This window comes from Amborella trichopoda, chromosome 11, assembly GCF_054954075.1.
Source record: "Amborella trichopoda isolate Santa Cruz 75 chromosome 11, AtrichopodaSantaCruz75HAP2 v2.0, whole genome shotgun sequence".
NCBI classification, from domain to species: domain Eukaryota; kingdom Viridiplantae; phylum Streptophyta; class Magnoliopsida; order Amborellales; family Amborellaceae; genus Amborella; species Amborella trichopoda.
Window position 1 is genome coordinate 23,315,652 of NC_142346.1, and position 14,204 is coordinate 23,329,855.

A 14,204-nucleotide genomic window follows, 5' to 3' on the forward strand; every position below is an offset into this window, starting at 1 on the left:
AATTCTGGTTACCTCTGTTGGGTCCAAAAAAAATTGTTGTCCAACAAATGCCATATTTTGATTTGGATATGAGTGTTCGTCAGCGAAATAGGATTAATTTCTAATCTCATGACTTTGAAGAAGATGTATAATTTCATAATATGACGGAATCAGATGCTTAAGCATAGTGGAAACAAAACTCTCATATTTTGGACCAAGTCCATTAAGAAGCCAAAATACCTTATTTCCATCCGTCACAGGTTTTCCAATAGCCACTAAATCATCACAAATACTCTTGAATTTACATATGTACTTTGATAGGGTTGATTCTCTTTCTTACAGATTTGTAGTTGCTAGGTAAGTTGAAACTCCCTAGCTTGAGAATTACCTGGTATGCATTCTTTAGGCAGTTCCAAACTTCTGCAGAAGTATTGAGGCCAACAACTAGGTTAAAACACTCTTCTGATATTGTCCTTATGATCCACGCTTTAAGAAGCTGGTAAGACTTTAGTCATAATTTGCAATATGGGTTTTTTATTTCACTTTTGCCATCAGGAGAGGGAATCTTTTGACTAAGTGTAGGGTAATCACCATTAATGGATCCAAAAAGTTCCTGACTCTCAATGAGGGAGATCATCTGGGTTTCCCATTATAAATAATTATTTTGTGTCAATTTAATAGACACAAAATTTTTCTATATTTCGGGTAGAAGGATATTCTCTTGATGAAGATGAAGAGTCCATTAGAGCAAAGATATTTTCGATGATAGAGAGTAATTGATTTTTATTTTTATTTTTATTTTTTTTGAGGTTTCGGTTTGTGAGATTTTTTATTTTGATGGTATAGATAGTCTTTATATGGCATGTGCAAGTATATATTGGACGTTAAGACAAACAAAGTTGTGAAGGTTTATGCAGACGTGAAGACAAATAAATGGTCAAAAAGTTTATGTAATGAAGGCGCAACTGGTCAAGGGAAGCAAGGGTTGAGGAAGTAACGAGAGAGAAAATATTTTTTTTTATTTAGAGAGAGAAAATAATAGATGGAAAAATTAAGGACGAATTAAGGACTGACCTTTAAAGACAAATGCAAATGGAAATACTTGATTACTCTCTAAATTTGGTTTGTCCGTCAACTTTGCTTTATGGATCGATTGCATGCTAGCAACGGTTCTGATACCATAAAGAATTTTAGAGAGACGAAAGAACTATTAAGAAGATAATTGTGCCTCACATTTATTTATTGTGGTGGTTCTTTCATTGTATATATAATAGTAATACAATAGTATAATATGCACTTTTTTATCATGTTACATGTAATATATACTTTTTTTTTTATTACCTTGACAATATTTCAATATACACTTTCTATCTTGCTACATTCTACAATGGTAATATTTTATTTCTATTAACTAGGTTAGGATTCTTGTTTGGACCCTATCATAGTTCCAAGATACTTGGGCGAGTCCCATTCCAGCTTGCCTTTTGTATACTCATCCAAAACACTAAATTATGGCACTGTCGTATGCGTTGGATTTCTATATTATCGTATCGTGTTGATTATTAGGCTCTGAATGGTAAATGAGTAAACAGAAGAAACGACCTTGTTTCTTAGTAACAACATTTTTCACCATATGCGAATGGAGGAAAGCATGGAAATGTGGAGTCGCACATTTCAACACTTTTCCACGCTTTTTCCCAACTTTTGGGAAAACTGTCGTGCACCCCTAGCCAATTTCAGGGGAAAACTGCACTGCGCTCGTACCCAATTTATTTATTTAACATTACAATCTCTCTGCCCTCTCAATCTCTATTTGCCCAGGCTTTCTCCCGTTTTCATAGACATGTTACCAATCAAGGTTTCCAGCTTCTACTCTGAGTTTTTTATTTCTACCTTTTTCTCAAGCTTCCAGTTTTTTAGAGATTCTCCAAGAAAAGCAACTTTCTCTATTACTAAACAAGGCCTTAGCGATCTCCTTATGTACTACACGTGAGTTGTCGATGATTGGCACAAGGAAAAAGTTTATATAAGGGAGAGGCCCTAAACAATCCAATTAAGGTGCACGCCAAAAGTCACCAAATTGTTTTGATGCCCAAAAATCTTCAAATTGATCATCTCGATTTCAAGATACATTAACATGAGAAAAAATAGATTTCAAGTCTTGTAAATAGTGCATCTTGTAATGTATTTTCGGATTGTCAATTTTCAAGATTTTCAAGTGTTCATAGATCTACTCGATCTACACTATTTTCTAAGCTTTAATTTTCATAATTAGAGAGGAAAATAAATTTTCAAGCCATCACAAAGATTTCAAGTACTGAAACAACATCTTTCGATACTATGTAAAGGTGTGCCTACTTTGATTGTTTAAGGCCTCGGTCTTATACAAAACACACCCCATTACTCAGATCAAATTTGTAATTTCTTGAATTGCACCAACACTATGGTCCAAGAAATTATTTATTGTAAAATAATCTTGAAGAGATTTTCAAAGTTAGAAATAATGACTACTGTTATTAAGATCGAATTTGGCAACAAAATCAATAATCGGTTTGGTCCAGTCAAAACGTTTTCTTCTAGCATTTAAACTGGCGAGACCGAATTTTTGAAAATATAAAGAATAGAAATAATAGTTTAAAATGTAAGATATATAAAAATGTCCAACTTTGTAAAGTGGTCAAACTTTCAAAATCGGATAGTCTGACTGGTCAAATAATAGTTTTGATTAGTTTCAGCCAAACCCAATTTTTTATTTGATCTAGATTAGGCAAAGTAATGGTTTGCGGTCCAACCGATTGGATTAGGTGGTCTGATATGGTTTTGATAACTATGCATGTGGCTGAATTTCTCAAGAGTCAGAAATTAACATAACCTTTACGTTCTTCTAATTTGTAGGGAAAATTTAGAAAAATTATTTTTTGCAATATTTAAAAAATATCAATCTGTCATTTTTTTTTTCTTTGTTTTTAATTTTTCGAAAATACCCTCCATTTGGAACTTGAAGTTCCAAACCAATTCTATTAGGAGGCATTTTGTTTCACGTTTTGAGCCGATTAGAAATTACGTGATTCGAAACTTAAAAGTTCCAAATAACTTATTCACTTAAAAAAAAGGGAAATATCCGAAATATAATTTAATTTTTGTTTAATTGGAAAAAAAAAAAACCAATACTTTCATAAACCTTGTCCACACCCTCTTTTCTCAATTTTGACATTTGTTTTTTACTAAAATAGCCGACCAGGCTAAGTATTATGATATTTTAAGTACCATAATGACTAGGCTAAAAATTACGAGACTTTAAGTTCCATAATGATTAGGCTAAGCATTACTGTACTTTAAATACTGTAATGCTCAGATGTGGCAAATGAGGGAGAGAGAGACCAATGAGCATTGCAGTATTTAAAGTATTGTAATGCTTAGCCTAGTCATTACAGTACTTAAAATATCATAATGCATAGTCTGGTCATTAAAGCATTTAAAATACTGTAATGCGGTAGTCATTATGGTAATACGATTACCGTGAAAGCTGCTTTGGTAAAAAATTGAAAAACTTGAAGAAAAAGATGTGAACGAGGTTTATGAAAGTTGAAGGAATTCCAGTTAGATGAAAATTAAAGTATATTTATGATAATTTCCCTATAAAGAAATACACAAGCGGTTCACAGTTTGAAGTTCAGTATGGCTTATTTGCTAAAAAAAAGTGCACATGTCCTCCGCTCAGAACTTCAGGTCTAAACCAAGGACGCGTGTGTATATTTTCAACAAATAAGCTGCTCTGCTTAGTGTTCTCAAATGCGCTTCGTTACGGCTGAAGAGGCTTAAGTCTTCATACTTAGGCCTAAATCGAAGGGATGCGAAGCTTGGTGTTGTTGCTTTGGCTAGTTTCGGGCCGATTTGACCAAAGCAAAGAAATATATATATATATATATATATATATATATATATATATATATATATATATATATATATATATATATATAATTTTTTTTATTTATATTTTTGAAATTTTTTTCTATTTTTATATACAAATATCTACTTCATTTATAATTATATTTTTTTAAAAAATCTAAAATCTTCCCTCGAAATGACCGTTGCACTGAATTACTTTTATTTTTATCACCAAACCAAAGAAGGCTTCAACGTTAATCTAATAAGATTTGTTCTACTTAAGTGTTAAAAAAATCAATTTGGAAGTCCCAAACCAATATGCGGCCCAAAAAAAGGAAAGGATTTTATATAAGGTCTGGATATTGCTTGTAAAAATAAAATCGTAGTAATTTACATGGTCAGTTTTATTTGGGCAGTATAGGTTTTGTACTGTCTTAAAAGGCGTGCTATTTTTTTGACATTATCTTAAAATGCAAGTCAAACTAAAATGGATAGTACCGAACATTGCAACCTTATTTTTAAAAATAAAGGTGCCACCTCATACAAACCGAAACCCAGAAAAAAAAAAAAAAAAAAGAGTTAAAAAAAATACACCTGGTAACTTAAAGCTTCAAGCCTAGGGTATTTTCAAAAAGATTAACAAATTCCAAAAACGGACAAGAGTATAAAGTGTACCTAGGGTATTTTCCAAAAAACTAACAAATTCCAAAATAGGACAAACAAATTCCAAAATAGGACAAGAGTATAAAGTGAACCTGGGGTATTTTCAAAAAAATTAACAAATTCCAAAACAGGACAAAAGTATAAATTGAGAAAATTATAAGGTACTTTTAATTACGGTTAAACAAAGAGATCTACTTTTTGGAGATTGTTTACTACGAGAGCATTAGCAAATTCCAAAAAAGGACAAGAGTATAAAGTGAGAAAATTACGAGGTACTGTCAATTACGGTTGAAGAAAGATATCTATTTTATTTTATTTTTTTGGAGATTGTTTATTATGAGACCATTTATTTTTAGTACAATGAGGTTATAATTATTTTTAGTTATTGGATGTTAAATCCAATAAATTAAGTATGCTATAATATTCAAGAAATTTTTAATTGGCTTTTGTACCCGACACATTTTTAACCACATGATCTCACATCTAACAACCAATAATAATTGTAAACTCTTTATACCGCAAATAAATAGGCAAGCTTTTTATGTTTCCCCTATAATATAAAATTTATATACTTTCCCTTATCCAACCGTCCATTCTAAATGGAGGGTTAAGATTGCCCCAATCACAATGTCACGTCTTTACACTATTTTTTTTAATTTTTTTTCTATAAACTATTTTGGGACTAAATTTTGTACGTCCAAACCTCTATTAAACTCGCACTATTGAAAAATATAAAAACAAATATTTTCAACAAAATAAAATGACCAAAATACCCATAAAAGTTTCAAGGGATATTTTAATCATTATATTTTATCGAATAATTGTTTTTAATATTTTTATAAGGGTGCCCCAATGATAATATGGTAAGTACCAGATTTTATATTCATACAATTTGTATAAAAAAGCTAAAACAAAAAATACTTTGAGATGTCGGATCTAAGATCAAACGGTCAATGACTCTCTTGATGGTTAGATGGTAGGGGAAGCATAAATCTTCTATGCTGTAGGTTCCATGCTGTAGGGCAAGTATAGAAACCTTTTCTCAAATAAATAAGTCTCCATACAAAAATTTCCCTCTTTACATGACATGCGCTCGAGCCCAATGTGCGCTCGAGCCCAATATGGTTTATGTGAAGAACTTCATGCCGAAAGGTCATGGCACGCTACCCCACATAACCCGCTACCCCACATAACCGTGATGTTATTAACAGGATGCCTAAGTTATTTAGAGGTAACGGAATTTTTAGGGAAAAGGCTTTCAAAAAAAGGAAAAAGTTTTGAAAATCCATTGGAAAAGGTAGTCTTAATCATCTCGATGTCGAGATGTATGACTATGAAAAATAAAAAAGATATGAAGTCTTAGAAATAATGCATTTTACAACATATTATCTACATCGTTCATTTTCAAGATTTTCATATCTTTATAGATCTATTTGATTTTAACCTTTTTTTAAATTTAAAATTTTATAATTAGATATAAAAATAGATTTTGAAATAATCCTAAGAACATTTTACATAAAAAATATATACTATGATAAAATTTGAAGGCGCACCTTATCTCTACAGCTACGGATGCATCCGTATGCCAACTGCACCCTTTAAAAATTTATTTGATCTTCCTAGAGCAGAGGTCGTTTTTTACGTAACAAAAAATACTTTATTCTCACAGGAGCATTGCTCACTCTTTCATTGGAAAACAATCTATAGAGTAGAAGTCATTTTTTACGTAACAAAAAATACTTTATTTTTACAGCAGCATTGCTCACTCTTTCATTGTCTTTAAAATTTTGAAACATCATGTCCAGAGAATTTCTTCTTGGTCATTTACAGAGAAGTTTGAGTTTCTTTACCCTTTCCTGTTTCTAAGGCTTGGTCTTGCCGTTCTAAGTTCTTTGCGAGTCTTGTGAACCCGATCAGGCTTCGCCTTGAGCCTTGGCCTCTTCATACTACTTAAGCTCTTATGCTTACTGTGCTTTCCAGTTGAATGCCTGTGTATCCTGAGTTTGTGTCGATGGCCTCTTGGTGTAAGCAACGGCCTGCGCTCTAAGTTCTTTCCTAGTCCTGTGAACCCGATCAGGCTTCGCCTTGAGCCTTGACCTCTTCATACTATTTAAGCTCTTATGCTTACTGTGCTTTCCAGTTGAATGCATGTGTATCCCGAGTTTGTGTCGATGGCTTCTTGGTGTAAGCAACTCCCTGCGCTCTTTTGATCTCCTATGCGCTGATCTCTCACCGTCAATATATCTCCTACTCTCTACAAATGATGATATTGATGATGATCCTTCCCCATGCACGGATGATGATATTGATGATGATTTGCCTCCCAGCATTGATTCATCTTGACTGGATTCATATTCTTCTTCTATGTCCCTCAAGTGTCGCCGGCGTTCACGTTTCACACTTTTCAACTTGGTCCATAGAATCATGCAACCATATTCCCAAAGAGAGAAGTATGTCGCCAATAATCCCCATACCATTTTACAGATGCTTCTCCCTATGCATTGGAAGACTCCCACCTTGTATAGAAGATATAAGAACAACATAACTGCATATTGAAGAAGAAGGAATTACAGAAAATATTACTTCTCTTTTTCTTGTAATAGGACCTTCAATTTGAATGGCCAATGGTAAAACTCACCCAAATATGCAAGGGCCAAGACCATCACCAACTTCAAAATCTGAGCAATGCAAAAATGCTCGATGTAGCAGATTAAATCCCATGTCGGTCCACAACCAGAGCTGCAAAATAATTCTGATATAGTTAGACATGAGAGTATTAGTTTCAAAAAAATAGTGAGACAAGTATCTGGAAGGTGTTTTGGAATCAATCAGATTGAAGGGCTCAATAAATAGAATTAAGAAATTTTTTTGAAAATAATAAGAAAGTTATTTACACAAGCATGTCTTTCAAGATGATAGTAACCATGCGTGTCTTTCAAGATGATAGTAACCAACACATGATAAATAGCGTAAAAGTCAATTGAGGTCCATTAATAGGTAGTTGAAACAGGAAACAAAGAAAGAGTTGAGAATTTGAAATCCATTATCCATATTCTAGTAAAAAAAAATGTCTTCATATAAACTCATAGAGGGCAACCGAACTATATGAACTTGCTGGTGTCTCTAAAAACATATGCACGTATATCTTGAGGCAAATACCATCTCAAGGACCATGTCTTCAGTAACAACCATTTAGAGCAGGACAGCATCCAATTTCTCAATTTCTGTATTTTGTGCAGGTCAGAGTCTGTATATCATTGCAAACTTTTGCAGATTTGAGCTTTATATTTTTGTGGATTTTTTGAATGGATTAAATGCATCCTAAGATGACTACAAACTCTAGAATCACGACTTTGCATAAATGAGGCTTTTTAATATTTTTTCTTTATTTTTATTTTTTAGAAGGGGGCAGAGGGGTGAGGGGGCTGGGGCATGGATCTCTCGAACATTAGTCAGAAACCCACACCATTATTGTGGATGGTGGTTAACAAAATTGTCCCCTAAAGATGTTACTTTTGGGTGTCGCCAGTTTTATGGCACGGAGAGGTTAATAGGAGGTGGTATCAAAGCGTATACATGTATTCCCCTAATGATATTTATATTGTTCAATTTATATTATCAGTAATTTGTTTGCAGACTCCATCAAGTAAATTGTTTGCAGACTCCCCTAACCTATCACCTTAAGAGCAAGCCTTGTACGTTTATACAATCATTTGGGGGTGTTTGGGTGATTCTTCCATGATTTCAAGAATGAAACATGTATCTGTAGAGAGAATACATTAACAAATGCAGCAAGTGAACATTTCTTATTTCTTTTGTTCTACTTTATATACACACAATGCAAGGCAAAGGTATATAAAGTCAATTTATGTGTCAATATCTTTCTATCATCACCCATCTCCTCTTGGATTCCATGTAGCCCAATAAACTGAATCATTATGTTAACAACAGTGGTTGGACAGAAGTGGGAGGTGACTTCTAGGAAAACCATGATAATAATAATAATAATAATAATAATAATAAATAAGATGCATCACCTGAAATTCATGTCAATATCAATTTGAGGAGGTTTCAATCCTATCTATGGAACCCCTTTAGGATCCAGTAGGCAACTCCACTTTCAATTGTATCAAACTGGATAAGGAAAAACTCCAAACCCTGTTCAACTTTCTTAGACCACCTAAATAGTTCCTAGTACACTCTTGAGAGAAAAGGATAGCTTCCAAACATCCTTTTACCAAAAACTTCCCCCAAGGAGAACCTAAACAAGAACCGGCTGCTAGCAGAACCACCTCCACATAACCCACTTTTGCACCTGTTTTCTTCCTGAAAATGAAGTAATTTACCTCAAAATGATGGCACACTTCTGGATTTCTTATTTCTCAGTCCAGATGCTAGGTTTCTTCCACAAAACAGTCTCAGGGCTCTTTTTCCCAAAACCCTAGGTTTCTTCCCTTATGAAGCTACTTTCTTTTAGCAAAAACGAAATGCTTAAAAGAAAGTTTTATTATGGAAACCTCTTTGAATTTCAGGAGGAAGTTGATATGGTCCTTTCTCCATGTATCAACCAGAGAAACATGGTTTCAGTAGTTTTGTCACTTAATTCACTCAGCAAAGCCATCCTATGGGTTCAAGCAAGTCCAGTAGCACAATTTATAAAATCTAGTGAAGTCGATGAATATGCAACGCTCAAGGGACACTGACGACTATTTCTCTTCATAAGGAAAATACCTAAATTTCTTGTAGTGTCTAAGTTATTTTGACCACCAAGAATGATGGAAATTCAGTAACAGGTAATATGAAAAGAGGAAAAGAATTCGGGGATCTCAAATAGTCCAATGAATTGGGGTTTCAAGGTCATCCAAGGCGTGAAACGCTCATAGTTACATTGAATTGGGAACTTTTATTTTGGAGTGGAACTGTAGTGTACAACCTTAGTTTTTCCACTTCAATAATATTTGCATAGTGCATACTTTCCATTATGGCTATAAGTCATTCTATGCACATTGAAATGGTCCTCCCAATAATAAGAGGAAGTTCAATAAACTCGGATACTCCTAAGGATTGAGGTTACAAGGGTCATCAGAGGCAGCAAACTAACAAAAATTATCTCAAAGTGAGGAAGTAGAGGGAAACCAACTCTAGTTACCCATTCCTATATGAAGGCACTTCCAAATAAATGCATGGATTCTTATGGAAATCATCAGCAGAGTAAGTTGCTTATTATTACGCACCCCAATAGTGCGTTTCCCATATTTGCTACGAGTCATTCATGGACATTTAACTCATCTAACTTTCAAGCTGAATGGCTAATTTTGATGACAGAGAGCTCAGGAGAAGTACTTCTACTACCAAAAATGTAAGTAATCACTTAATTTAAAATCTCGGGATGAAATAGGTGGGATCTCAAGATGATCAAATGTCAATTATTGGATTGTTTATCTAGCAAAAACAGTTTCCTTTCATGGAGAAGTAAGATAAATAATCTGCCATCCATGTCCAGCAATAACGTCGAGTATCATGAGATTATGCAACCAGTAATGTGCCTTTTAGCGGAATGAGAATCCATGTGAACAAGCTATAATCAGATTAGTTGATAAATGTATGCTATTGATAATTGGCTCTCATCTCCTTTTCCTAAAGGAAAACCAAAGACATATAAGTTGCATGCATTTGCATGAAAGTTTAAAGAGGGGTATTATTTAAATTGAATTCATGGAAAATGAGGATCAAGACGTGGACACCATGATGACGGGCACATTTGGCTGCTTAAACCAAACATATCCTTTCACATTGGGGGTTCTGATCCCTCTTTACCTTAACTCATTTATATTTCTCTGAAGATTCTGCAGAACAAAACAGGCACTACAGAACAAGTAACATATTTACAGCTTGTGATTGGTTCTAAAGAACGAGATACATGCATTAAGAGAAATCTCTAGAAAGTCTATTGGAACATATTCAATCATATGGGAGAGTCCACTCTTTAAGTACCATCCAAATCTAAGATTTCAAAATTGCATGGCTTCTATATTTTTGCAAAAACTGAATCTAACCCGCGCCTCATCGATGTGTCATGGAATATGGTAATGAGATTGTCCAGACATCAGGATAATGGGGAATATGGCTATCTTTCACAAGATACAAAAGTAAATAGCAAAAGAGAGGAACCAAAGGGAAACTCTAGGTCTGATTCTCACATATATGCAGTAAAAACCCATACTGAACTTCATTGCCTGCACTTGGATTGGATGAAGACAAATAGAAAATATGTTTCATAAGCAATATGGAACACTGTTCCACACATTCATGTCTTAAAAGATTCGAGATGGAAAAAAAAACTAAAATTATTAGGAGGAAACCTGCATAATTTTCCAGCAAGAAATTGAAGTGGGGCTTGAAAGATTTCTTTCAGAACATTGCCGACACCTTCAACAGCACCAGAAAACAATGAAGCCACCAAATTTCCCATTTATCCAGATCTGCATGTGTATTTCTCATATGATGCGATGCCCTTTCTCCTTCAATCCTACAAGCATAAGTAACATCAACCACAGTGGGAAACCAAACACCTGCTAAACTGTGCCTATCAAATATATTCTTGAAAATTATTAAATATATATTAAAAATTGAAGCAATTAAGATCTATGCCTTGTAAAGGCAATCATTATTGCTTCACGGTACAAGTTCAAGGAAGGCACTTAACTGATTTGAATGCTACACTTATTAATGTAAAGTTAGTTACTGGTGTGGGGATTGGACCATTTCCTCTCATATTGAAGTGGAAAGAACATCAGCATAACATCAGGAGATTAGTCCATGAGTTTCTAAGAAATAACAGATATTGATTCTACTGCTATTTCCATTTTAGCAAAGGGATTTAACCCTGAAGTCAAGCACGTAAGTGTATGACGAGGAAAGTACAATAAAATCTTCTGTTTTCTACCCTTTTTTTTTTTTCTATATTTTAAGCGTGAAGAGTACTTGTTCTATTTGTATGACACGTGACATCCCGTTTATAATCGGTAGTTATGAACATCACCAAAAGACGCGTCTTTTCCTCCCTCCTAAAATCTCTCTCTACCGTTTTCCTAAAATCTATCTTCCTCTCTTTTTTTATAAACTACCTCCCTTTTCACTCCTTAAAAACTCTTTATCATCAATCCATAAACTACCTCCCTTTTCACTCCTTAAAAACTCTTTATTATCTATCCATGTGTTTCTATTTTTATTTTTCTAACATTTCTGCGCATGTATTTCTATTTTTATTTTTCTAACATTTCTCGGCTTGATGTTCAAATTTTGCTCTCTCTAAAAAAGGTGTAACTCTTTAAAACTCTTTCATCTCTATCTCTAGCACCTCTCCCATCTCTCTTTAAAATTCTTTTTTTATTTTACTCCTAAAATCTCTCCTTATCATTTGTTTTTCCATTTGTTCTTTTAAATTCGGAGTTTTGCTTTCTCAACATTTGAAAAGGTGCAACTTTTATCATCTCTGTTTCAAGCATCCCTCCCATCTCTCTCCTAACATTTTTCCTTGTATCTTGCTCCTAAAATCTCACTATTTTTTTTTTCTCTTTTGAAAAGACACATCTTCAAGACCTCTCCTGACATTTTTCGTGTATCTTGCTGCTAAAATCTCACTATATTTTTTTTCTCTTTTGAAAAGACACACCTTCAAGACCTCTCTTGTGGCTTGCCTCTATTCATACTAACTCTCTCTCTAACCCACCTTCAAGACCTCTCTTATGGCCTGCCTCTATTAATGCTTGATTTGAAATTTTCCTAACAAAGGTGAAATATTTTTGTTGTGGTTATTAATTAAAAATTCCCTTTTTATTAAAAAAAAATCTGAAACTCATAACTATTTTTAAAACAAAATAGGAAAACATGAAAATTTTGAATTTTAAAAATCCAAAATTAAAAAGACATAATTCTTAATTTTTGATGTTCCATATCGAAAAATTGGGAAAAAGCCTTATTATTTACTGCTCAAATTCATCTCAAAATTTGAAAACAATAAAATCCTTTTTATGGCCTAGAAATCTTTAATATTAAATTACATTAATCTTTTAATTTTTTCATGTGGGTTAATAATCCAAACTCGTGTTGGTTATTATCTCAATTGATTTAAATGCTCATATCATTAACTGTTTATTATTGTTGTGAAACGCATGTCAATCCTCCATAACTACTATTGATTATTGGAACTAAAATATTTACAAAAAAGTTCAGGTATTCAAAATAAAAAAGACAATTTTTTTTTTTTTTCTAATGACGGATATTCAAATATGAAAATTTAGAAATGTTCTATTTTTTGAGTAAAAATTCTTAATTTCAAAATTTTCAAATTATGATCACCCGAAATTGAACAGACGATAATCCCTTTTTTTTTCTTTTTTGAAATATGCTTATTCAATATAAGCTAACTCCAAATTCATCGAATTTTACCACGGGAACGGTAGATTGTTAAATAACTCATTTAACATTGCTATTTCAATAATAAATTTTATTTTTCTAATAAAAAAACCATTAACTAATAGTTATTTTTAAAACAGAATACTTCTGTATTTCAATTTTTCTATATTGGAATTAGGGAAACCCTTAATTAATTAAGAATTTATTGAAAACAAATAGATTTAGATTCTAGGAAATTAAAACACGACATTATTGTGTAATGGATGTCAATCCTCCATAACTACTATTAATCGTTGAAATTTAAACAAATTACATAACATATTTTTAATTTTCTAATTAAAAAAGAACTGTTTTATTTTCAGATTTTTCAATATCATAAAATTAGGAATATTGTTAATTTCCAATTTGTGAATAATGTAATCTAAAATTAAGAATTTATTTAATGTCTAAAGAATAACACTTAATTTTTGAATTTTCATATCAAAAAATTAGGAAAATCTTTATTTTCGGATGTTTAAAATTATCTAAAACTTATTTAAAAAATAAATTTATAATTTTTCAAGATTATATACTACTACATTATTAAGCTAATATTTAGGTATGTTAAGATGAAAAGGCCCTACGCCCTAGAGATGGTAGTGCTCAAGATAACTAATGTGACATGTGTACCTTTCCACCAAAAGATTTGTCATATCTTCCAGCGTTTTGATATTTATTGAGTAGAGATATAAAGTTATTTTAAAAAAGAGGGGGAGAAAAATATGGGAGAGAAATTTTAGGAAACGGTAGTGCCCTACACGTTAGAGATGGTAGTGCTCGAGATGACTACTATGACATGTGTACATTTTCACCCAAATATATGAATTTTTCTCAATTAAAACATTAGCATATTTATTGAGTAGAGATATAAATATATTTTAAAAAATAGGAAGAAAAAATATAGGAAAGAGATTTTAGAAAAAAGGGAGCGGAGAGGAGAGATATAGAGATATTTTAAGAAAAGGAGATAAATACGGGGGAGAGATCTTAGGAAAGAAAGAGAGGAGAAATCACCGTAGAGAGGAGGGGAGATATTGTGGGAGACATTTGGAAGAGAGCTAGCCGTATATATAGTTATTGGATAGTACATGCCATTTATGTTTGGTGCTATTGATATGTCAGATAAGATCATTGCTTCAAAGCTATATGCTACCATAGATCTCAATGTACTTTGTACTGCTTACACTAAATGGAAGTTGAAATCGAAAAGATACTTT

At 32.8% G+C, this 14,204-nt stretch overlaps 1 protein-coding gene across 2 annotated transcripts; it reads right to left on the minus strand.

The window, feature by feature from the left end:
• Nucleotides 1–6,248: 6,248 nt before the first annotated feature.
• Nucleotides 6,249–11,491, minus strand: LOC18446542 (uncharacterized). Of its 2 annotated transcripts, XM_020675012.2 has the most exons (4): nucleotides 11,237–11,491; nucleotides 10,893–11,059; nucleotides 7,169–7,269; nucleotides 6,249–7,075 (listed from the first exon to the last, which is right to left on the minus strand). In XM_020675012.2, the coding sequence occupies exons 2-4, from the start codon at nucleotides 11,000–11,002 to the stop codon at nucleotides 6,495–6,497; spliced, it is 792 nt and encodes a 263-aa protein (XP_020530671.1). In that variant the 5' UTR covers nucleotides 11,003–11,059; nucleotides 11,237–11,491; the 3' UTR covers nucleotides 6,249–6,494. The 2 variants fall into 2 exon arrangements, with proteins under 2 accessions (XP_020530671.1, XP_006856720.2); XM_006856658.4 differs by lacking the exon at nucleotides 11,237–11,491 and having other exon boundaries at nucleotides 10,893–11,221.
• Between the last annotated feature and the right edge of the window lie 2,713 nt (nucleotides 11,492–14,204).

Excerpts from the sequence above, each read along its gene's own strand:
- LOC18446542 (XM_020675012.2), bottom strand. The coding sequence starts at position 11,002 with ATGGGAAATTTGGTGGCTTCATTGTTTTCTGGTGCTGTTGAAGGTGTC. Across the intron at positions 7,270-10,892 it reads CTTGCTGGAAAATTATGCAG|CTCTGGTTGTGGACCGACAT; the intron begins GTTTCCTCCTAA and ends ATTATTTTGCAG. Across the intron at positions 7,076-7,168 it reads CTTGGCCCTTGCATATTTGG|TTATGTTGTTCTTATATCTT; the intron begins GTGAGTTTTACC and ends TTCAATATGCAG.